The 24,086-nt window shown below is 39.9% G+C and overlaps 2 protein-coding genes across 9 annotated transcripts in view; one reads left to right on the top strand and one right to left on the bottom strand.

Annotated features, from left to right (window-relative positions):
• LONP2 (lon peptidase 2, peroxisomal) overlaps positions 1 to 24,086 on the top strand; it is a 135,697-nt gene that overhangs the window by 107,674 nt on the left and 3,937 nt on the right. For 2 of the 4 annotated variants that reach the window (XM_070262929.1, XM_070262930.1), the window contains exons 13-15: positions 1,734 to 1,941; positions 2,364 to 2,554; positions 23,975 to 24,082. In XM_070262929.1, the coding sequence (XP_070119030.1) occupies positions 1,734 to 1,941; positions 2,364 to 2,554; positions 23,975 to 24,082 (507 nt within the window). Of the gene's footprint in view, positions 1 to 1,733; positions 1,942 to 2,363; positions 2,555 to 5,611; positions 6,012 to 16,679; positions 19,174 to 23,974; positions 24,083 to 24,086 lie in introns of those variants that run through there. The other 2 variants (XM_023636919.2, XM_023636920.2) reach the window with 2 other exon arrangements.
• SIAH1 (siah E3 ubiquitin protein ligase 1) overlaps positions 8,995 to 24,086 on the bottom strand; it is a 34,053-nt gene continuing 18,961 nt past the window's right edge. For 4 of the 5 annotated variants that reach the window (XM_023636925.2, XM_070262932.1, XM_070262931.1 and 1 more), the window contains exon 2: positions 8,995 to 14,413. In XM_023636925.2, coding sequence (XP_023492693.1) covers positions 13,563 to 14,411 — 849 coding nt within the window. In that variant the 5' untranslated portion in view covers positions 14,412 to 14,413 and the 3' untranslated portion in view covers positions 8,995 to 13,562. Of the gene's footprint in view, positions 14,414 to 14,580; positions 14,714 to 24,086 lie in introns of those variants that run through there. The other variant, XM_005608250.4, reaches the window with a different exon arrangement.

The following is a 24,086-nucleotide window of genomic DNA, read 5'->3' on the forward strand; positions in this document are numbered from 1 at the left end:
GAGCCTGGATGTTTTGGGTTTGGCTGTGCATCTGCTGCCCTCTCCTTTCATTGAACAGTGTTACTTCTACCCAGTGTACCAGGACTCTCCAGCATATGGAGAGTGTTGGAAGACTGGTTTGGTTTCTTGAAGCAACATGGTAATCAACAAGAATCTTACTCCTGATCCTTTGGGGACATTTTTGGTATTATTCTGACATGAGTTTTGAGGATTTAGCTGTAACAAAGGAATTGTTTTTGTTATAGTAAACAAAATTGTGCCAAATGGCTTTTTCTATTAAATTAACACATGATTCATTATATTGAAGATAATTCTTTAGGATGAGTTCACTCAGCCCTAGGAAAGAGCCATGTAGTAAAACAGGAACCCTTGGCAAATTTCTAGCCAAAGTAGGTGTTCATTACGGTGTAGAGAATTGGGTTTATATTAGAAAAAACAAGTGTTGTGAACACTTTTATAAATAATTGTTTCTGTTTTTTCCATAAATACTACTGATCTTTTGCCTGTTGATCTTTTGTGTCTTTCTCCTCAAGTAAATATAGATCAGGGCACATACAAAAGCCAGGGGAAGTGAACTCCGCTGCCCGGCATCAGTCAGCTGACGCTGCAGCGCGGCCTTCAAGTCTCTCACTTATCGTATGAAGTTCATTAGAAGTAAATTTTTTAATTATAAAACCAACTTTAAAAATAGGCTTTTATTTTACTGCTAAAAATAAATGTCCAATAGCTTCAGTGAATGTCACACATGATTGTGGAGTAAGTTTTAAAGTCAGGATTGTCACCATCTAAGCCTCTTGAGAAAGGAATCAGCGTCAGCGACCAGCCCTGCAACCGGAGACTCAGAAACCCGCTGCTCCTCAAGGAGAAGTTCCTCTCGGGGGAGAGCGTGCATTTGGTTAGTGCTGGCTTGACATACTGTGCTCAGTTCCTCTGACACACACAAATTCTATAGGATAAGAAATTTGGAAGCTCAAAGGGTGCAAAAAGTTACTAGGACTGTTTTTCAACTGTTACTTTTTATGTGTTTCCATAACATGGACGTGATGTGTTAACCTCTTTGGCGCATCACCTCGGCTCGTAATGTCAGGTGACTGATGCGTTCAGTTCAAAATGGCAGCGAGGCAGCATGCTGGGCCTCTGAGCACACGGGACAGGATCTAGGCCGTCACGAAGCAACATTGTATATGTCTATGCAGCAGTAACAGAGAAAGTAAGAAGTGGCAGAGAAGTAAAAGCAAAAGGTTTGAATCTACACTTTCACACGTGGCCTCTGCAGCTAACACATCTTAAATGTGTGTTAGAAAGAGGGTCTTTACTCTAAAACAAATTCATGATTACTTAAAATGAAGTCAGGTTTTGGAGTGTGTATAAATGTGCAGCCTAATAAAAATATTTAAGTAGATAAAACAATTGGGTTTGTTCCTTGAAAATTAGGGCATGTGTAACCTGATATGGCTGTTAAGAATCAAAGTTATTCACACGTATTTTAAGGTAAAATTGCTTCTGATAGATGCCACAGAGGAAGTTCAGCTTTCCTTCTGGCAGAAAGCCACATAGTATAGTAAGTGGTGGGTGTGACTCCAAATCATGTGGGTAAGAAGTCCTGTGACGTGTGGCTGGCACCGAGGCCCTCCGTGGAAGGAGCAGCCTCCTGCAGCGCATGGTGATTAGGTTAGCCAGCCTGAAAATACTTTGGCTCTTGCTGACGTAACCGATCATTCCTTCTTTCTCAGGTGTCTGAGCGTCTCAGTCAGCCAGGAGTGGCAATAGGTTTGGCTTGGACTCCCTTAGGTGGGGAAATCATGTTCGTGGAGGCAAGTCGAATGGATGGTGAAGGTCAGTTAACTCTGACTGGCCAGCTTGGGGACGTCATGAAGGAGTCTGCCCATCTCGCCATCAGCTGGCTCCGCAGCAATGCCAAGAAGTACCATCTAACTAATGGTGAGTGACCCAGCCATGGCTGGGATGCAGCTGTGAGCAAAGACGCGCCTTTGGATCACGATCCAGGAGGCATCTCACAGTCCTGTGACAAAGATTAAGAGGAGCTTTAAATTATTAGTTATACCTTCAGTAAAGTACAAACTTCTGATTTGGAACCCCTGTGAAAATTCTAGTTCCCATTTTTGGACTGTCTGGCTAATGCCTTAACAAGAAACTAATTCCAAGGGTCTGTCTTGTTTTTAATCATACTTGGAATAGACTGAAACTGTGCTTTCAGACCCTCACTCTAATTGTAGTACCCATTAACATTTTGAAGGATTCATTTACCCAAAACATTGATTTTTTATCCCTTTGATTTTCTTTTTTAGGAGAAAAAGCAGGCTTGTTTTTTCTACATTAAAATCACTTTTTCCTTTTCAAAGCTTCTGGAAGTTTTGATCTTCTTGACAACACAGACATCCATCTGCACTTTCCAGCTGGAGCTGTCACAAAAGATGGACCATCTGCTGGAGTTACCATAGTAACCTGTCTCGCCTCCCTTTTCAGTGGGCGGCTGGTCCGTTCAGATGTAGCCATGACTGGAGAAATTACACTGAGAGGTCTTGTTCTTCCAGTAAGTGTGATGAAACCTATTTATATGATTTTTAAATTTTAATTAATATTTTTAATTTAAATTAATAGTGCTTTGCCTTCTTCCTATGAATACCTTATTTTAAACACATATAAATTATTATTTTGTGTGGGTGAGGAAGATTGGCTCTGAGCTAACATCCATTGTCACTCTTCCTCTTTTTGCTGGAGGAAGATTGTCACTGAGCTAACATCTGTGCCAGTCTTCCTCTATTTTGTATGTGGGATGCTGCCACAGCATGGCTTCATAAGCAGTGCTTAGGTCCACGTCCAGGATCCAGACCCTCAAATCCCAGGCTGCCGAAGCAAAGCTTAACCACTACATCCCCGGGCCAGCCCTCCATATTAAATTTTTATACCTGTAACTAATTCATATTTTTAAATTTTGATAAAAGAAAAACTGACGATTTTTCCCATGTTTTCCTTTCTACTTAGGAAGACATGCTGGGGGAAAAAAATCAGTCTGATCATGAGAAATATCAGCTGTTCAGGTGAAGATTTGAGGCTTTGTTGTAGTTAGCAAACTGTGTTAGTAGCTCTTTTTAAACTTTAAGCCCAATTCTTACCTTTTTAAGTTCCTGTGGGACCTTGTATCCTCCTATCAGATAGATTTATGGACAAATAAGTAGTGTCAAATGGAAACTGTAACAAAGACTAACCACGTCTAATTGCTAAATTTTGAAAAAGTCTGTCCATATGGGGCTTTGGGGCTCCAGTCCATATCCTAAACTACTGATAAAACACTGAGAAAATGTATGGAACTTGAGGGATCATTTAGGGCTTTAAGTGATTAGTTACCAGTGCCAGTCCATGACAAAATTTTGGCAGGTTCATAACAAAATGAGGGGGAAAAAAGGAATGTTCTTTATTCTGAGAAGGCCTTTGTTTTATGAGGTAATGGTGAAAGTAGATTGTAGAAGCACCAATTGAGATCACTGAAAATGCTCTCAGTTCCCCAGTTTTTTTAATTTCATTAAACCAGAAAGTCATATTCCAAACCCTATTTATTATATTTGTAGATCTCCACTTAAAAGGAATGGCTGATCTCTTTTCTTCCCCTTACACGGAGGCACTGCATTTCAAGTGGCAGTAGCAATTAACACAAGGTGCTGCTGAAGGGAAACGAGCAAGGGCTTTACTGACCATAAACTCTTCAGTCTCCTGGTTAAAGATAGGAGACTAAGCAAGGAATAATGAGAACACATTCTAACGCTCGAAAATGAGTGGGGAGTCATCAGCTGATAGGTCAGCCAACTTCTGGAAGATGGAAGTGTCCTGCTGATCACAGAGAGTTAGAGGTACAGAGAGCCTTCCCAGCGTGAGTCCGGGAAAAGCACCGGCTCCAAGCCAGAAGGCAGAGACCAGGAGAGCAGGAAGGAGATGGGAACCAAAAGCTAGAGGGGATTCATTGAATCTCCACAGAACACATGGCTCCTCCACTTTGGGTGCCTGCTTGCAGGGCAGATGAGCACCCACGGAAAGGCTGCCCACCCCCGGGGAAGCCACGGCAGCTCTGAGGAAGCCTTCAGTTTGAAACGCTTCCACGAGACGTGAAGAAAAGCGGCGGCATTTAAGAGAAAGGCTAAGGCTAGAGAAAACGTAATTCATGAACAGAGGATAAGACAGAGCTCTTGGATTTAGAACTGAGAAAACAGAGTAGAACAAATTGTCAAAGAAATAATGGAATATTTCCTAGAATTTAAGGTTATCTTCAGAATGAAAAGAAGATTTCATCCTCTTAACTTTTCAGATCACCAAGGAAAAAATCTTTCTCATCAGTGACACCAAATGTGCAGTACCTTCAAAAGTCTAAGGGAAAAATGATTTTATATCTAGTCTTATAACAGCCTTACTATCAAGTGTGAAAGCAAAGTAAACAGATTCCTTGAATGTATGAAAATGCCTGTCTTACACCTTCTGAAGAAGGTACTTTGAAAGTGCACTTGAGCAGCATCAAGAAGAACCCTTGAGTGGACGGCAGTGGGGCAGGATGTAGCCGTGCAGGAGGGCCTCGCCAGCTGCCAGTCTGACGCAGCACATGGTCAGACGGCTGTCTCCAAGCCTTGCAGGTTCTAGATGGCATGATTGAGAACTGTATTTATTGCTGTATAACTCACCCCCAAAACAATACTGATTCTTATAGTTTCTGTGGGTCAGGAATTCAGGAGGCTTAGCTGGGCTCTTCTGGCTCAGGGTCTCTTGTCGCCCAGCCAAGACACGGGCCAGGTCAGTCATCGCCCGGTTACCTGGGCCTGGGGGATCCTCTTCCCACGTGGCTGGCAGATTGCTTCTGGTCGGCAGGAGGCCCCATTCCTCACCTGAGCACTTCTCCTTAGGCTGCTTGGGTCACCCAAGCATGGCGGCTGGCTACCTCCAGGGCAAGAGATCCAAGAAAGACAGATCCAGGCAGAAGCTCTCCTTTTTTATCACTTAATCTCGGAAGTGATATAACATCACTTCCACCACACTTTCTTATGAGTCACTAAGCCCAGCCCCATTCAAGGGGAAGGGAATTAGACTCTGCCTTTTGAAGGGAGACCATTGCAGGCGTATTTTAAAACCACCACGAGAGCTTAGATTATTTTGGGGTGTGTTTTCTTCATCAAGTGGCACAGAAGTCATGGCTTTAACCCTGTACAGAAGAAATAATCGTGACACACAACTATGCTCTGTCAGAATGGTATTTGTCAAAATAACGTAATGCTTTATCAGAATCAAACTATACATAAGATGGCTGTGATTACAGAGTGGGATAAAAGTGTTAACCTTGACAGTGTAAAAAGGAATCAATCATGGACAGAAGTGCTCACACCCATCAAAAATTGAGTTTTCCCCCATTAAAAGGATTTAATGTAACATTAATTGAAATGTAAAGAATTTACTATTTATTAGCCTTTTTAGTGGCTCTCCTAGCTCATGCTGTAGCAAAATGGAAGATGATTTGAATGTGTTAAAATAGCAGTGAAAGAAAGGTGGTCAGGGTTTCTTGCAGAGCCTGAGGAGGACTATCACCCTTAGTGACGTCCCTCTCTCCTGACAGGTGGGCGGAATCAAAGACAAGGTGCTGGCAGCGCACAGAGCAGGACTGAAGCGGGTCATCCTTCCTCAGAGGAACGAAAAAGACCTGGAAGAAATCCCAGGCAACGTGCGACAGGATTTAAGTTTTGTCACAGCAAGCTGCCTGGATGAAGTTCTTAATGCAGCTTTTGATGGTGGCTTTACTGTCAAGGCCAGACCTGGTCTCTTAAATAGCAAACTGTAGGTCCAAATCTCAACTTTGCTGAATTTTAAATTAGGAAGTGCCAAAAGGTACTGACAGGGTTGATTTTATTCATACTGGGAAGGGTAAGCAAATTGTCCCTAATTTGGGAATATAATCACAACAGTAACAAACCTGAGTCATTACAGAAATGTTAATTCAATAAACTGATAGAAATTGAGTTCTTGTCCAAGTGGGATCATCACTGTCCCTGGAAAGGTATATAGCAGTGGCTCTCATTGTGGTCCCCAGAAGCAGCTGTGTTACCTGAGAACTTGCTAGAAACATAAATCTCAAGACCTGACAGCAGACTTTCTGAATCAAACTTTGTGGATGGGGCCCAGAAATCTGCTTTAATAAGCCCTTCAGGTGATTCTGATGCGTAGTCAAGGTCAAGAACCATTGGTATAGACCTTATCTTAGCAGCTGCACCTGCAGACTTTACTGGATCCTGAAAACAATCATTAGACGGGGAACTGGGCAAAGATGAAATAGTTAACGATTAGTCTTTGTGGAAAATAAAGTATTCGAGTGAACTCGATGATGAGGTCTCCACATCCCAATACTTATGCTGAGGGAAGGTAGCACTCAGAACAGCATTTATATTGGGCAGAATGGCATGTGTTAGCACACATCACAGAAACAGACTGGCTGTGAATGCCTGTCATCTTAGAAAAAAAGTCCAGCCCCCAGAGGGAGGCAGCCATCCATCCTGGGATGATCCCACACTTGATATACTGACTCCTGCCACCTTCCCTTCTATTCTTTGTTGCCTGTGCCAGTTCCCAGATCTGGTAAACTTTTCCGTGCCTGTCTTCTCCTGTGACTCAATCCACGGTCTGGATAACTAGGATGTAAGGCTTTTCTTTCCTTACCTGTAAAATGCAAATAACAGTACCTAAGTCAGTGTTACTGTGAAGAAGTTAGATTGCAGTGTAAAATAACATTGAGCAATTTCTAATTATCATTCCAGCCAGTAATGGACTTCAGAATCTTCTATTACAAAATGTAACAACAAATATATAAAAATACTTTGGAAATTCTTGGATGAGAATTGGGTCTGTGAGTTAGCCACATACTGTGCTCAGACCTGCTAGTAAAATCTGAAAGTGTTTGGGAAGACAAGTCCAGATCCGGGGCTTATGGCTGGTGGGAGCGTGCACACACCAGGAATTACGAGAACATTTCACTGACCATCTTACCACTATTGTAATTTTGTCATTTTTGTTCAGTCATCTTACATGGAAAGAAAAGAAAGAAACTATGATGTTATTTCGTTTAAAGCAACCAGAGGGAGCTAATCCACATCCAAACTGCTCTGCCTTGTGCCATCTAGCAGTGGCAACAGGCATGCTTTAAAAAGTGGGAAGTTATCTGTATTCTTCAGGAGTCCTGAACATGCACTTTGTACTTGTCTGTCAGCAGCAGCAGGGCATCTCCTGTGCCCTCTGGCTTTATTAAGCATGCCTTTCCTTTCCAGAGGAGCTGAGAAAACCCTGATGTGTATGACATTTAACAGTATGACCTTTCTCTAGCATGGTTTTTGGTTTTTTAATTCTAAGCTTTTATTCACTTGTTTTTTACTGGCATGGCAAAATAAATTTTATCATTACTTACATGCACAGTGCTGTGCGACCATCACCACCATCTATATCCAAAACTTCCTCATCTTAAACAAACTCTGTGCCCATTCAACAGTAAGTCCCCGTTCCTCTATTCCCCCACACCCCGGTAACCACCATTTTACTTTGTTTCTATGAATTTGCTTATTCTGAGTACCTTGTGTAAGTAGACTCATGTAATATTTGTCCTTTTGTGTCTGGCCTATTTCACTTAGCACGTTGTCAGGGTTCATCCATGTTGTAGCATGTATCAGTTTCATTTCTTTCTGACTAATATTCCACTGTGTGCACAGGTCACATGTTATCCGTTCATCTGTTGATGGACATTTGGGTTGTTCCCACCTCTTGGCTCTTGTGAATCGTCCTGCCATGAACATGGCTGTACAGCTCTCTCTCTGCAAGTCCCAAGCTCTAGTTCTTCTGGGTGTAGACCCAGAGTGGAACTGCCAGATCACATACATGATTCTACGCTTAACTTTTTGAGGAAGCACCAAACTCTTTTCCACCGTGGCTGCACCATTAGACATTCCCAGCAATATACAAAGGTTTCAATTTCTCCACATCCTTGCCAGCACTTTTCCTTTTTTCATAGCCATCCTAATGGGTGCGAAGTAGCACCGCCTGGTTTTGATTTACATTTCCCTACTAGTGATGTGGACTTTTTGTAGCACTGTTTTTAGTGTTACCCAGAGATCCCTTCTATCGCAATCAGCTGGGTTTTTTAATTGAAAATGCTGATGAACTCAGAAATTCCAATTCGGTACACCTGCAAGTCAGTCTTCGGATCTGTGTATTTAACCAGTACTCCATGTGCTTTTTATGTGCAGGCTTTTTAACGCTCTTCCAGTATTAAAACTAAAAACTTTCAGTGCCTTGGTAATCAAGAAATCTATACTGTCTGCTGGAGGCACACATTTGCCACGTGTCCCTTCTGTTTGAACCTTACTGCAAACCATGACAGAGGCAGAGTTCTTTAGTGTTTTTGACTACCTATTTGCAAATAGAGTGAAAAACACCATGTAAGTGGTTGATCCTAAAATATTTAACATCAGTCTATAAATTTATGACCATAGTTAAGGTCTCCTGATCATGAGAGTGGTATTTAAAGGATACTAAACGTACCTGAATTTTTTTTTAAATAAGAGGCAGCAATAAGTGTATGTCCTAAGTGAAACACAAAGATTTCCTTCTTTCCTTTTCTTCCCTTGACATCAGTCAAGATTTGCATTCTGTCCTAGCACAGATTCTCTTCCTAAGAGTGGGGATGCAAATGGGTGCCACCTCTGATTGGTAGAGGCTGCCTGCCATCCAGAAGATGCTGCTTCTCCTCTTCTGGAGGTGGCGACTAGTGATGTCCACCACCAGGAACTCCTGTAATAGGTGACGGGTCCACATTTAAGCCTTACCAAAGTCAGCCATGACGTGAGGTAATCAACTGCTGAGGGGAGAGTGGGCTGACTTCGTGTTTTCCTATTTTAGGAACCACTGAAATGATAAACCTTCCACAATGTTAAGTTTGTCACTTCTCTTTCCAGATCTAAAGTTTATTTCAGCTGGGATTATTAGATGTAAACATCAAGTTTGTTGTTTTTTTTTTTTGATTAATTAACATGTTCAAGCTCACATTATTTTGGCAAAAATGAATTGTGTTTGAGCACCCAGCCTCATGAAAATTTTATCCAGCAGCTTAAAAAAAAATCCAGACTATAGAAGTATAGTCATTATCCAGTTTCATGGTTTATGAGCCGGTGCTATGCTCTTTTGTTTCACTAACATTTAGTGGATGCTACAGTGAAAATCGCACTAACTAAAAAATTAAAAGAAAAACGCTACAACAGAAAGGAAATGGTAAAAGGATCTGAATAGACACATAGGTAATCCTGTGAGTGACCACTGAAATGTTCTAAAACAGCTTTATCAAAAGTTTTTGTTTTTTTTAATTCTAGGAAAAGCTGTATTTGCTATGAAAATTCACTTATTTAGAACATATTACGTATGGTTTGTACTTACCAGTGATGTAAAGAATGTGTTTAACAGTTTTGGACCTAAGAGAAAATCTTTCCTATTAAAAAGTTTTAAGTAAGTTCAGCTCTAACTTACTGTCAGTACATTTCTAGGCAATAGGAACTGAAACCCTTTAGCCTAACCCTAATCTTAACAGGACAGCGCAAGCTTGTCAAATGTGACTTTATAAAACCACGTATTCCTCCATACCATTGTTTATGCTTTTCAGAATTCAGAAAGGCCTAATTATATCTGTAATAATAAGATTTATTTATCAGAGAAAATTCTTAAAGCTGTGTAAGATTAGGGAAAATGTCTGATTCAGCAAGGCACTGGGAATATGGTGCCAGGCATAAAGAGGAGCACATTATAGCACACTTAGCCATCTTCATTCCTGTATGAGGTATACACCATTACAACTTTTTACAGAGGAGGAACCAGGCAGAGCAAAATTAAATAAATAAAAGTTGGTAGGTAGAGGGTCAGGATTCAAACTCGGGCAGTTAGAACCTGCAGCCCACACTGTTCACCAAATATTAGTAGGTGCTTGATAGTATTAAACTAATTTTTGGGATGATGCTGTTTTTAGATAAATGTAAATGATCAAACCAGCTTCAGATGATAAGAGTAAACCAGCAAATAATCCTTTATGTTTGGAACATGCAGAGTGGGTAGGTGGGGAGGGCAATGACCAAGATTCTACCAGTACATTCACTCTATACGTTTCCATAATCCTCTGTCTCTATCTGTACCTTTCTTGTAAAACCTACATAAATGACTATGGTACTAGTTGGTAGGTCATACACTAAATTCACCCTATTATGTTCTGTTCTTACTCAAATTCTAATACAGCAGACTGACCCCCAGATATGTTTAGTTTGATGCAGTGTTTTTTTAATTTGGGTTACTTACCAATTCTTCCTCTCAGGAAACTGAATGAAATAAAATTCCACCCTTAGTAGAATCATTGCAGATGTCCCTGGATATAAAGAGCTCTTGAGCTCTGGTGGCGGAGGGGGGCCACTAAGATTTATGGTAACCCAAAATAATCGAGAGCCACTGACATTAATTTTAAAGTTTACAGACATCTGAGCCTTAAAAAAAAGGTCACACATGTAATAAAAATCACTCAGAGCAAAAGAAAAAATTGTTCTCCAAAGATCATTAACACATTAAACTGGCCCATGATTCAATTTAACAGGATAAATTCAAGTTTAAGAATACAAAAGCAAAAGAACAAAGTTCAAGAGTGTCACCGACCCTCCACCCCATACAGTCCCAAGAGAAAACACCAAGACACCCAAAGAAGGAGCAGGCGCATGATTTGGAGAAAGTAGATTATTGATTATAATAGAGATGATTTAAGAACCAGACACCTCATAAATCCAATCAAACAGACCCAGAAACATGGCTGTAGGTCTCATTATCCCTGTATACCAAGAATAATGGAGATGACTTCAAAAAAATATAGTTACATATCACAAGGTCAACCTTACTAGCTGTCCAACACACAGAATTTACTCAATTTGCATCAATTAGCAAAACATGAGGTTACAATGAAATGGGAAATCCTCACTGCTACCATCCACTGAAGCCTCTCCAGAAAACCATAATGCCAGTATCAAGACCTTAGAAAATAAAAAAGAATCTCAAGAATAGAATCAGAAAACACACAGAAATAGCCAAAAAGATTTACCTGGACAAATTGGACAAAGCAGATACCCAATATCAGGAGACTGGCTAGAATTATAGTCATGCCTCACAAAAGTTATCCAAAATGGTGCTTTTCTAAGACTGCTTATGTGGTGAAATGCTTAGATGATCATGCTGTGTGTGGAAGTGTGAGGCAGTTACATAATTACATGATCAAAATTACATGATTTCAAAATGTGTGTAAGCACATGTAAATATAAAGGACTAGAAAAGAAAAATGTTTGCAGTCATCTCTGATGGGCTAACATTATCATCTCTTGTGTGCCATTTTCTAACTTCCACAGTTTATCTACTGAGCACATAATACTTTTATAATCAAAAAAACACTTTTAAAAAAAGTATTTTTAAAACGCAAAATAATATACCTCCACAAAAATATTCAAACTATTAAATGAGGGAGGAAAACTGCTTTTCTAAACGCACGTTAAGAGGAACAGACCTGGATATACATTTGTGGTTGACCTATTCTCTTTCGCCACAAAGACTGCCACACAAGCACTTGTTTCAACCAATTCAAAAAATAACGCTTATGTAGAGAAAAGACTACACAGTCTTCTTTCCTGAAAATGGTTAATAGGAGTAAATTCTGTTATCCAGAATTGGTGATGATCGGATAAGGGGAAAGTTCAAATTAATTTTAACTGACTTTCTACGTTTTTAGGGTACCCATAAAATAAAATGATGTTGGGCCATTCAGAAGGCAATTTCAGAATCTTGCCAGGTTCCTCAGAATAACTAGCAAGCAGTTAACCACACGGTGCTAAAGGCATAATAGCAGCAGCCAACATCTGTTAGGTGCCTGTTATGTGCAAACACCGTTCTAGGGTAACTTACTTGTACCCCATTTAACCCTTTGAGGCAGCTACCATAATTAACCCTATTTCACATGCTAGGAAACTAGGACCCAGGGTCTCACAGCTCATAAGTGGGTTGGAGCTAGGAGTGCCGTGGAGGTCCCTTGGAAGTCTGGCTACAGAGCCCAAGCTCATAACCACTAGGGTATAAAATATTAACTCATTTTTATTTTTTTAAGAGGGAAAAAAGTGATCAGTATTTTAACTAATGAGTCTCCCAACAGAGTTGTGAGAATCAAAATGATAAGGGAGGAAAAAACAAGACTCTAATCCAAACAGAGGCCATATAACCCATTCTTTTGCTGTAGAATAAAACTCATCTAGCACACTTCAAATACAGCACACAATGCTTTTGGCTAGAAGGTACAGAACTGAGTAGGCGAGCAACTTTGGATTTTAATCAAACTTAGAGCTAAAGCAGACACATAAGAGTTTTTAATTTGCCAGATCTTCTTTTAATGAGAATTATAAAAGACCAAAAACATTTTTTTGCAAACTGCCTTTTTTTAAACAAATGATTTGCTTTTAATTACAAATACTGTGTAAGATGATGCCTTCTTTTGCAAAACCAATAAATACAAGAGCAAATTTTAAACATGTGATTTGTCCACTATATTTGGGGAGGGGGGGAAAGGCTGATTTTTTTTTTTCCCCAGTATTTAAAAAAAATCAGTACTCCCTAACCTTTCAAAGAATGAGTTTGAAGGGATGACTCAACAGGAGGGAAAAAGAGAGCTCATCATATAGCTGCTTTAAATAGCTTTTGATAATTCTTCTGATGTTACCTTTCCTTTCTTGGAACTCATATCTTCACAAAATAGCTGAATTTAAAATATTTCTAATGAACTGATTAATGGGGGAAAGAAAATATGTATTGAACACATATGTATAAACTTTACCATAAACAATTATACATATCAAAAAGACACTAACTTTAAAAAGGTACCAAAAAAAAGGTGAGGAAGAACCTGAATTACAGAAAAGAAAGTCAAATTTATTTAATGAAAAACTAGAATTAATAAAAATTAGCAAATACACACAAAAAAATATACACACACAGCAGCACTATGTATTGACTCACGTAAGGGGAAAGCAGTGGTCCAAGACCACTCAACATGGCTTGTCAGTTAAAGGAAAAAAAAACCAAACACGCACACACACAAACGCGCACACATACAAAGGCTCACGCACGCAAAAACAAAACAAAAACCCCAATATTTTTCAACAGTACACTCAACCTACAACAAACACAAATTCAGAATTATTTTACAATGCTTCCTTTCTTAATACAAAAGATTCCCATCTTGGGTGTATATATATATATATTTCAGTGGTTTACTGTTGACTTATTTTTAAATATATTAGTGTTATTACATGCAACTGTTTCCTGTACTTAACAGCCTTTCCTTTTATTTACCTTCACGTGTCTAGCCTCCACCTACCGAAAGTTTCAGGTTAGCAGGCAGATGGGTGCCTTATTCTCTGTGAAATTAAATGCAATAGTTTTAAACACTGGCCAGAAAATGTTTGATTGCCATTTCAACACATGGAAATAGTTACATTGATGCCTAAATTGCCATTTTCTGCAAAAAGTTGTGCAATGCTGGTGTCAAAGACTAGGCAGTCACTATTCATAATGGCTGTTGCAATTCCCTCATGAATAGATCGAGGAGTCGCTTCCCAAGTCAATCGCCGCCTATGACCATTTAACTCAAGTCGATAAGCAAAATTTTCAGCTTGTTTGCGTGTTCCTATCAGCTGTACAATTGCAAAGAACTGCTGGTGACCATCGTATTTTTCCTGTTTCTCCAAGACTAACATAAAGTGAAAGCCAAAACAAGACTGCATCATCACCCAGTCAACAGCACCAGGAAGATTAATGTCTGTAGCAAGGAACACTATATCCTCGCCCTGCAGGGTCGTAATGGATTTATGCTGATGCATCAGATGGGGCATCACAGCATCCAAAGAGCCTTGCCATTTACAGGAAGCACCAGGGCACGGGCAGGAATAAGGCCTAAACTCACAGAGCTCTTCGTGGTCTGCTTTTTCTGTGTGTGGCAGAGTTATTTCACATCCAGAAGAGGCATATTTACAAGGGAAAAGTACTGAATTGGCCACTTTCTCCATAGCCAAGTTGCGAATGGATCCCAATGGGCCCCGGCAAGTCGGACAACATGTGAGCTTTGGGCGACAGTTGCTACAAACAAGATGGCCACTCTGACATTGAAGAATGGGTGGTAACACATAGTCAAAGCAGACCGGACACTCAAAAAGACTCGCCAAGTCATTGTTGGACGCAGTTGTGCCAGTCAGGGCAGGCACCCTCTGGGACGGTGTACACTTTGAGGTTCCAGTAGGTAATGCTGTTGCAGTCTGACGGCTCATTTCTGTAATAAAAAACATAAATAAAAATAAAAGGAGGCAGGAGAAAAATAATTACAACTATAACTTATTCTATAAATAATGTTTACATGCTAGAAATACTTAAGCACTGTGCAAAATTTAAGAATAAAGGAAAACAGGGTTAAAAAAACATAAATGACATGAAATATACCTTTTAATTATTAGGAGTTGTACACTGGATAAAATCTCTTTTCAAAATATTCCAGAACACATTTACAATCCACTTTCTTTAAAAAATGTTAGAAATTGTCCCTGGATGGACTACATGGAATAAATGCTGAAAGAGAAATTGGACTATAAACAACTAAGAAACTCTGTACAAGTAGCTGAAGTTCAATCAAATCTATTTTGATTGGACTTTCTCCGCTATCTCTGTGTTCAATTCCCCTAACTGAGTCTATTCCTTTCTCATTCTGTGTCAGCTGCTGAAAGCTACAGGGAATTATAAGTGATCCAAAGGATCACCAGGGTGTTGACTTTGATGAATTCCTCCTAATAGTGAACAGTTGTCTGCTCTAGAGGCATATTTGGGCAATGGAGAGTGTCACAAGGGGAAGGGCCTGCTGCCATCCCCTCATCCATCTTCATCCTCTAGAACGTTAACATCAGCTAGGTATTCATCTTGTTTCCTACTGATCAGTGCCTCCCTCAAAAGAGGGATAGAGGAGAAATGCAGGGCCATCCTCAAATAAAAGGTTTTAGTCTGGTATTTACAGAAAGTAAATCATTCTATTCTACTTCCATAATAAAAATCAGAAATAATTTGCAAAGGAGAAGGAGAGTCAGGAAAAGAAGGTAAGTAAAGATAAAAGCACCAGAGAGAGACACACAACATTGGGGCTTGGGGATTAGAGTCAACTGGTAAAGAATTCCTTATACCCTCGAGTTCACCAGTGTTGCTGGAGCATTTATCAGCACAGTAATAAACAGTGTTTAAGAGAGAGAGAGGTCATCTGGAAGAAATGATCCACAATGTGACTGACTAACTTGTCAGACTGAATGAAAGATGAAAGAAGCACTTTTTCCCAAGAATCTGCCTTTGCTGGGATGTGGCAGGCCACTATTTGTCTTGGGCACGACAAAAGAGCAGTCGACGTGCTAAGAATGCACTCCCAGTGACTTTATAAGCGACAGTTCTACAAAATTAAAACTGAATGCCTCAAATTTAATGTTTGCTCAATTATAATTATTTTGTTGCAAAGAATTTAACTTTCAAAAAAACAATGCTGGGTACCAATGTGACCATGTAAATGCAATTTGGGTTCTAGATTACTCAAGGATAGACAACCTTAGATGGGGGTTGAGGATGCAAAGAGAAAAAAAAGGTTAATTCCACTGTCTCTAAAGTTCAAAGGGAAACAAAAGTACAGCAGAATTCCATCACAATGTGGCTCATCACGTGCACCACATGAATCGGTTTCCACCATCTGGAGCCCTGTATATACCAGGTGTCCTAGCCCAACAAAGGGACTATAAAGGTACTCTCTTGTAATCCAGTTCCCGCTGAGGAGATGCTATGTGCATATGAAGATCCATCATTTTAGGTCACTTGTGAAAGAGTGGGCTCAGCATTGCCCAAATGCCCTATATGTATGCTGTATGCCTAGTTCATGATCCATGTTATGCTGCTCACTTGAGTGAGCAACGTAATAATTGCAAGGCAGCTCCCTGAGTCTAAGACACCAATGCCTTTCAAGTCACTAAACCAAAACAGCTAATCACATGCAGGGGCAGTAAACTCAGTGTGTGATCAAATCAACATAAGATAACTTACTAAGCAAGAAAACAATTCAATTTCTTGACCTAGCAAAGCAGTTATACGTTTACCATCAATAGTTCGGGCTCACCTTACAATATATCTTTATTATTTTTCCAAACATTGTAGAAAAAGCACAATTTAAATTCCCATTCAAAGTGTGAAAACAAGTAAATGTGCTGGTATTTCTGGTCAATGGAGGGATTACAAGATAGCAGCTGCTAAAACCTCCCAATGCTCCAAAGTTGGGAACCTAGCTCCATCTTCAAAGAGAAAAAGAATCCCAACCACACAGCAGTCCTGCAAAGTCACAACATAATGTGAAGTGTGATTTAACCTAAGAAAAGTACAGATCAAAAGAAACATCACTGTGAGCTCAATTATGCTGCAGCCATTCCACGATCCAGTCAGATTCCACTGGCTTACAACTTTCTCGTTTCAGTTTAAGCAACGCGGTCTCTTAATGTTAATACCTTTTCTCTTCCTTGTCCCAGCTGCTGGTAAACATGTGAGAAAGATGCTCCTCCAGGAGCACAGAAAAGGCAAGGCAGACTTCCCAGTCACGAGAAGTCGGGCAGCTCACAGCCTTGCCCCCAGAAGCAAAGACAATGTAACAGAGGCCCCTCCTGGACACATTCTGTTCCTAAGCATGCCCGGGGTAGGCTGTCAAGAAGCGAAGGTCAGCACCCTGCTCTGGACACTCCATTCACTTCTCAGAAGCACCAGCTACCGAGGAGGAGACAGAAAGCCTCTCCCGCCCTGAGGGGTTGACCACACCTCCCGGGGAGCTCAAATGTGCCTGAGACTCCAAAAATGGGAGCCATCACTGAGCTGTCCTCTGCTGGGCCCTAAACCTCCATCTGTCTTGGAAGTCTGTCTTCCCCAGATTCATCAGCTAGGCTCCGGCCAGTTCGGGTGAAGGACGTGGCTGCAGTGTGTGGTCGCGGAGCCGGTCAGCTGGGAAGGCCACCTGAAGCCAGGGCTGGGGCCCAGCCCCAACTAGGAAGGCCCACTGCAACCCAGAGCGCCTCCCAGCCTCAGGCCCCGCTGCCCGCCCTTGCGCGGGCAGCAGAGAGGGTGGGGGGCATCAAGCTCCACCCCACGGGGCCCAGGGCAACTCCAGGGCACCGCAGCACCCACCTCCCACCCGGCGGGGCAAAACTACTACCCCCAGCGACACTGTGCCTCAGCATTTCCACCAGCATACATTTAGGTCGAAACACGCTGTTTATGTAGTCCAAAATAGTCAGATATTGGCAATTTTGTATGGTTTCAACCCAAGAGCTACAAAGAGTATGGGGGAAATATGCCGCCACACAAGCCCTCTCCTGATCAACTGTGCAAACTCTTAAGTTTTTATAGAGTAAAAGCATTCTCCCCACTACATTCAATAACTATTTACTAGGGGTCAACTACATTTCCTCAATTCTAACTCACGTCTACATTTCTACCCCTATCGGCACCATATTTTAAATTTTCCCTCTCCCTTTGACAAGACTTTGCAGTGAGAGTAGTAAACACACATAACCATATTAACTCCTACTTTAACCTCCAAATTGAGATTATATTCTCTTCCCACTCTGGGAAGGCCAATTTAAACGGCCTCATTAAACAGAGCAGCTTGTTTTGCATTTGAACAAGCATTACCCTTGCCCCAATAAAGTCCTGGGTCTCAGATGCGCAGTGTGTCAGCTAGTGCATTCAGAGGTTTAACCTGTAATGACATCCTGCTTAGGGCAGCCTTTAAACACAGCACAAGCTGGTGTGGGGAGTAAACCCAGTGCAGAAAATTGCAGATGACCCACTTTCAGTATCAAATCTTAACTCTAATCACTTCCCCATCCTATTAATAGTTTCTTCAATCACCTCAACCTCATCTTAGTATCAGGCTACACAAAATATCATTAGGAACAGAAATATAATTGAAATTAGTCTGTCCATTGACAAATATAAACTACTATCACCTACGTTTTTATTTTCTAACACACAGTCATCCTAGATAGGTCTCCGGTTTCTAGCACAGGAGACTTCAAATATTTTAGGCAGAGAAACTCTTTCCAAACAGAATTAAGACAGAATCCAAATGCATAAAACAAGTAAAGGGGATAACTGATTCCTCAAGCAAAAAAGAAAATTTCATTTTTCTCCAAACTTCCAAAGGACCTGCAGACAGCCTTGTAGCACCGTCTGAAAACTATTAACCTATGGACAAACCTTTAAAGACAGTAAAAGTGGAAGTGTTCTGGGGTCATCTACACTTGGATTAAAACCCAGTCTTCACCACCTGCTCAGCTTTAAAACTGGGACAATATTTCCAGCCTCCCATGGCTTTTGTCTGGATTAAAGGAGACAGATAATTTATGTATACCATGGGTGGTACATATGCCAAAATATGTAAGTATTCACCTGAGACCTCTGAAAGTTTCTTGCTCTGCCTGAGGTCATCATCTAGTTAGAGAGCTAGAGCTTGTGGGTTCCAGATATACACTTCAAAAGATGCCTTTAGCTTGTAAAGATGACCAAACATGCCCGCCAAAGATCAACTGCCATTTAACTAATTTTTAGCATAATAAACCTTAACAGAATTTCTAGACTAGACAGAATAGTTAAAAATCTCACAAAAACTACATTACACTAAGATAAGCCCACATATCCCAAAGTTAGCAAAAATTCAAATTTTAGCACGAGTGCACTATTATCTACACTTTCTAAAGCCTACATCTCAAGCCCAGTTTGGTATAAGGTTTAAAGAGATTTTAATCTAAATCAAAACACTTTTAGAATCAGCCTTTAATGTTGTCTTAGTAATTTCAGAGCATTTAACCACTGCTTTGCCACATATGTTAATAACATACTTACAGCAGTAGTATTCTCAATTTCATGTGAGAACATTTGTTTCCTTTTATAAATGACTGATGAAGAATTTCTCTGATTAATCATAAGCTCATGCCCGGCTACTCTAATTAATAAACAATGTTGTGCTTACCATTTTCTTGTAGTTTACAAATGCTACTACAGCAGGCAAATAATGACCCCTCAAAGACATCCACATCCTAACGCCACTGAACCTGTGAAAATGTTAGTTACGGCAGCAACAGGAAGTTAACACAGTTAAGTACAAAAGTTTAAACTGGAGAAAGTGAAAAGGATGGCAATGTACTGTAAAGCAAGTTACAGAAAGAACATACCCGGGAGGTATTTGGGGCGGGGGGGGGGGGGGGGGGGGGGTGATGCATGAGAAATCAGAAAGACTGCCTCCTGCAAAATGACCAATGAGTGAGTTATCTGAGTAGTAGGATACTGGTGATTTTTAGCTATATTTCCTTCAAAGGGAACAATAAAGAATGTGCTTTGTAGAGATTAGTCTGATTGAGAATTGTGAAAACAATTAGTCAAAATAAGAAGATTCCCATTCTTAATTTAGTAAAAAAAGATAGGATGCAAATACCACTACCCCTCTTACTTGTCCAAAAATTATTCCTAGAAATGACATAATATTTATTGTAAAATAAAAGTAGAGGTTCAGATTAGGAATTTGCTCTCTATTACGAAGAATCGATGGGTTAAGTAAAACTTCTCCATTCAACATTTCAAGGCTTTCCTCCTTTCCTCAACTCCTTTTTGCAAAAAAAGGAACCTTCTAAATTTGACATTGTGATGGGTATTATGCAGAAAATGTTTGTTAAATTAGTGTTAAAAGTCGCTTCTATTTTAAGATTTACTTCTCACAAACTGACAAAAATTTAAGGCAAGTCTCCTTAAAAATTCAACAGCTTAAAATGCCAGAAGTTAAAAATCAAACTTCATTATAAAACAATGCTAAGAAGAAAAATTAAACAACCTATTTTTTAGTTTCCAGAACTGCAGCGAAGTAATGAGAAAATTTTTCAAATTGTATATATTTTCCAAAAAGCTTTATTTTCCTGAAGATAATTCTGAAAGTTTTGTAGCTATAGAAGAAGAGTTATGTGTCTGCTAAGACTGATAATCTTAAGTGAAGAAAGCCCAGGACACAGGACCTGAAAGAAAGCTGCCGTAAAAACAGAAGTCTGAACAAAGGTGACGACACAGTAAAGGGAGAGGAAAATGCAAACCCTAACTCAAATGTGAAAAGCAAAGTACCACTGTATTTTAAGGCTTCCATCCCTGGTTACAAACAGCATATACTTATAATCAGAACCTATTAGGCACTAGGCTAGATATTGAGATATGATGATAGAGGAAACACAAAGTAGGAGTGAGATGCTTGTGAGATGTCTAATCAAAAAAGCAGTGGATACACAAAAGAGTTAAGACCAGAGATGAGGAGCTGTTAACACACAGATGCTATGTGAAGTCACAGAGAAGAGGAGCTTGCCTAAAATAAAAGAAATCCCAACATTAAGATTTAAGAGCTCATTAAAGCAAAAGGTAGTGGGCCACAGACTGCAACAGCTCTCAAACTTTATTGTGCTTCCTTATCATCTCGGGATCTTGTTAAAATGCAGATTCTGATGTAGAATGAGAATGACTCTAAAGCTAGGCCTGAGATTCTGCATTTTTTAACCAGCTCCCAGGTGTGGCCAATGCTGTTGGCTGAGGCCCACAGGAGTTGCAAAAGCCTAAAGAACTGAGAAGGAAAGCAATGGTGAGAGAAAACCAGGAGAGGGCAGTATCTCAGAAGTCAAGAGAAGATAGGGATTTAAGAAGATATATAAAAACTCATGTGCATGTAAAAGAATGAAAATTGACCATTCTTTTTCACCATTCACCAAAATAAACTCAAAATGGATCAAAGACCTAAAGCTGAGACCTGAAACCATAGGGTTTCTAGAAGAAAATGCAGGCAGTACACTCTTTGACATCAGTATTAAAAGGATCTTTTCGGACACCATGTCTTCTCAGACAAGGGAAACAACAGAAAGAATAAACAAACGGGACTTCATCAGACTAAAGAGCTTCTTCAAGGCAAAGGAAAACAGGATTGAAACGAAAAAACAACCCACTAACTGAGAAAAAATATTTGCAAGTCATACATCCGACAAAGGCTTAATATCCATAATATATAAAGAACTCACACAACTCAACAACAAAAAAATCAAACAACCCGATCAAAAAATGGGCAGGAGACATGAACAGACATTTCTCCAAAGAAGATATACGGATGGCCAACAGGCACATGAAAAGATGTTCATCATCACTGATCATCAGGGAAATGCAAATCAAAACTACACTAAGATATCACCTTACACCCATTAGAATGACAAAAATAACTAAAACAAATAGTAACAAATGTTGGAGAGGTTGTGGAGAAAAAGGAACCCTCAGACACTGCTGGTGGGAATGCAAACTGGTGCAGCTACTATGGAAAACAGCATAGAGATTCCTCAAAAAATTAAAAATAGAACTACCATACGATCCAGCTATCCCACTACTGGGTATTTATCCAAAGAGCTTGAAGTCAGCAATTCCAAAAGTCCCATGCACCCCAATGTTCATTGCAGCATTATTTACAATAGTCAAGACGTGGAAGCAACCTAAGTGCCCATCAACAGATGATCGGATAAAGAAGATGTGGTGTATATGTGTGTGTGTGTGTGTGTGTATACACACACACACACACACACACACACAATGGAATACTACTCAGCCGTAAAAAAGAACAAAATCGTCCCATTTGCAACAACATGGATGGACCTTGAGGGAATTATGTTAAGTGAAATAAGCCAGATAGAGAAGGACAATCTCTGTATGACTCCACTCATATGAAGAATTTAAACATGGACAAAGAGAACAGATTAGTGGCTACCAGGGGAAAGGTGGGGTGGGGGGTGGGCAGAAAGGGTGAAGGGGTGTACCTACAACACGACTGACAGACAATAATGTACAAGTGAAATTTCACAAGATTGTAACCTATTGTTAACTCAAAAAAAACCTCATATGCAACAATATTAGAATACATTATGCTTTATTATATTCTTATAAGAAACTTGTATTATTTCTATAATCTGGGGAACAAAATTAAAAAAGGCAACCAGCAGACATGCTTAAACATGCAAGAACTCAAGGAATATAGTACCCATGAACCCTTAAGAAAATTACTTGATTAAAAAAAAATCAGGTGATGAGTCAATAATTAATTTAGAAATAGTGATCCTGTTGTAAAAGGATTAAAGTTAGTCAAAAATGACGCCATTTAAATACAGAACTAAGACTGAAACTATAAGGCATTACAATTACAAATTAGAATCTAAGTATTATAAACCTCGGCAGGGTGTAAATAATTACATTAAAAAAATATGGTAAGGAAATAGCAAAAATAATAACACAAGTCAACCATGTGGCATCTGCTGAGAGATCAAGTAAAGATTAGGCCTAAAAGGTGTTCATGGATTGGCAATATAGAAGTTCCTGGTGACCTGTGCAAAAGCAACCTTGGAGATGCGGCTGGTGTGGAAGTCAGACTAAAGAAAGCAGAACAGGATGCTCTGTTAACTTGAGAAGTAGGACTGTGGAGAGAAGAGGCAAGTTAGATGGTAGCTGGAAGGCCTCTGCGAGTTTTTTACTTGGTTCCTTTTTTCATTTATATTTTAAACGGGAAAGACCTGAATACAGTGAAAGCTGACAGAGTCCAGAAAAGAGGGTAATCCCAAGAAATGGAGCAATGTGATAAAATAAAAGTCCTTGGTAAGATGAGGGGGGATTCAAAACTCAAGACAGAGTGACTAGACTTTGTCAGAAGAGATACTTCTCCGTGGTAAGAACAGAGAGGACATAAGCTGCCTCACTCAGGGTGTAAGAGGTGCAGAAGGGTTCTGAGAGTTTCCATGTTCTCTGCAAAGCAGGCAGTTATCCGTTTTTGGGTTTTTTTTGGCGGGGGGCAGGGTTTGAGGGGATAAGGAGGAAATGATGTCAGAGATTTAAAGGGACCCCTCTCCTAAGCATCAGGCCACGGCAGAGTGTTTTTTATGAACTGGCTAGGTCTTGTTGGTAGGACAATGAAGACAGTCAAATATATGTGGGTAAATCATAATCTTGGCTCCCAAAAAATCCCTACTGCTTTTCTTAAACCAAAGGAGAAATAATTTGCCATTAATCTAATATGTTCTCCAAACTTTAGGATTAGTAACCTAAAACTAACTAGAATGGCTAACCTTAACAGTGAATACGAAGCACTGGTGAAGACGTGGAGCACTGAAACTCTCATACTTTGCTGATGGGAAAGAAAAATAGTACAAGTACGTCTTCATAACTGCAGAAAGTTCTATTGGACAGCACGGTTCTCTATCCTAATTCTATTTTACTACCTGTTATCCTTATATTTTTATTTCACATTGAATCTACAACTTTTTATTAACATCAAAAATGAAAGTATTAACATCTCCCCAAACAAGGCAAGCGTATTAACACGCTGACAGTAAAACGTTCCCTTTCCCACCTGCCAGGATAAAGATTGTACTAAACTTCAAAACTCTGTCAAAACAATCCTTCAAACCCAATTGCAACCATTCTGGTTTCACTTCTCACAACTATATCACAAGGCAAATACCCATCTCTTTCTCCCCTTGAATCCTTAATTATGATTCATTTTTTGGTATGGGCAGAGTACCTCAAGAAAGTTTTTAGAAACAGCATATAAGTGATTAAGTCCCAATCGTAGCAGTCTGAAGCTTTGGCACAGACTGCACAAGCTCAGAATTCTAGTCAGACCCCTTTCCCCTAAGAACTACGCAAATTCTGCTCACTGTTTTCTGACATGTAATGGTGCAGATGAAAAACCTAATGCCATTTTATTCTTACTCCTTTACAGGTAACCTTTCCCCCCGATAGATGGCTTGTTGGACTCTTTTCTTTATCTCTGGAAGAAATCTTCACCAGAACATCTAGGTGTATGCCATTAGCACTTGCCAAACACTAGGTGA

Source organism: Equus caballus, chromosome 3 (genome assembly GCF_041296265.1).
Source record: "Equus caballus isolate H_3958 breed thoroughbred chromosome 3, TB-T2T, whole genome shotgun sequence".
In the NCBI taxonomy this organism is placed as follows: domain Eukaryota; kingdom Metazoa; phylum Chordata; class Mammalia; order Perissodactyla; family Equidae; genus Equus; species Equus caballus.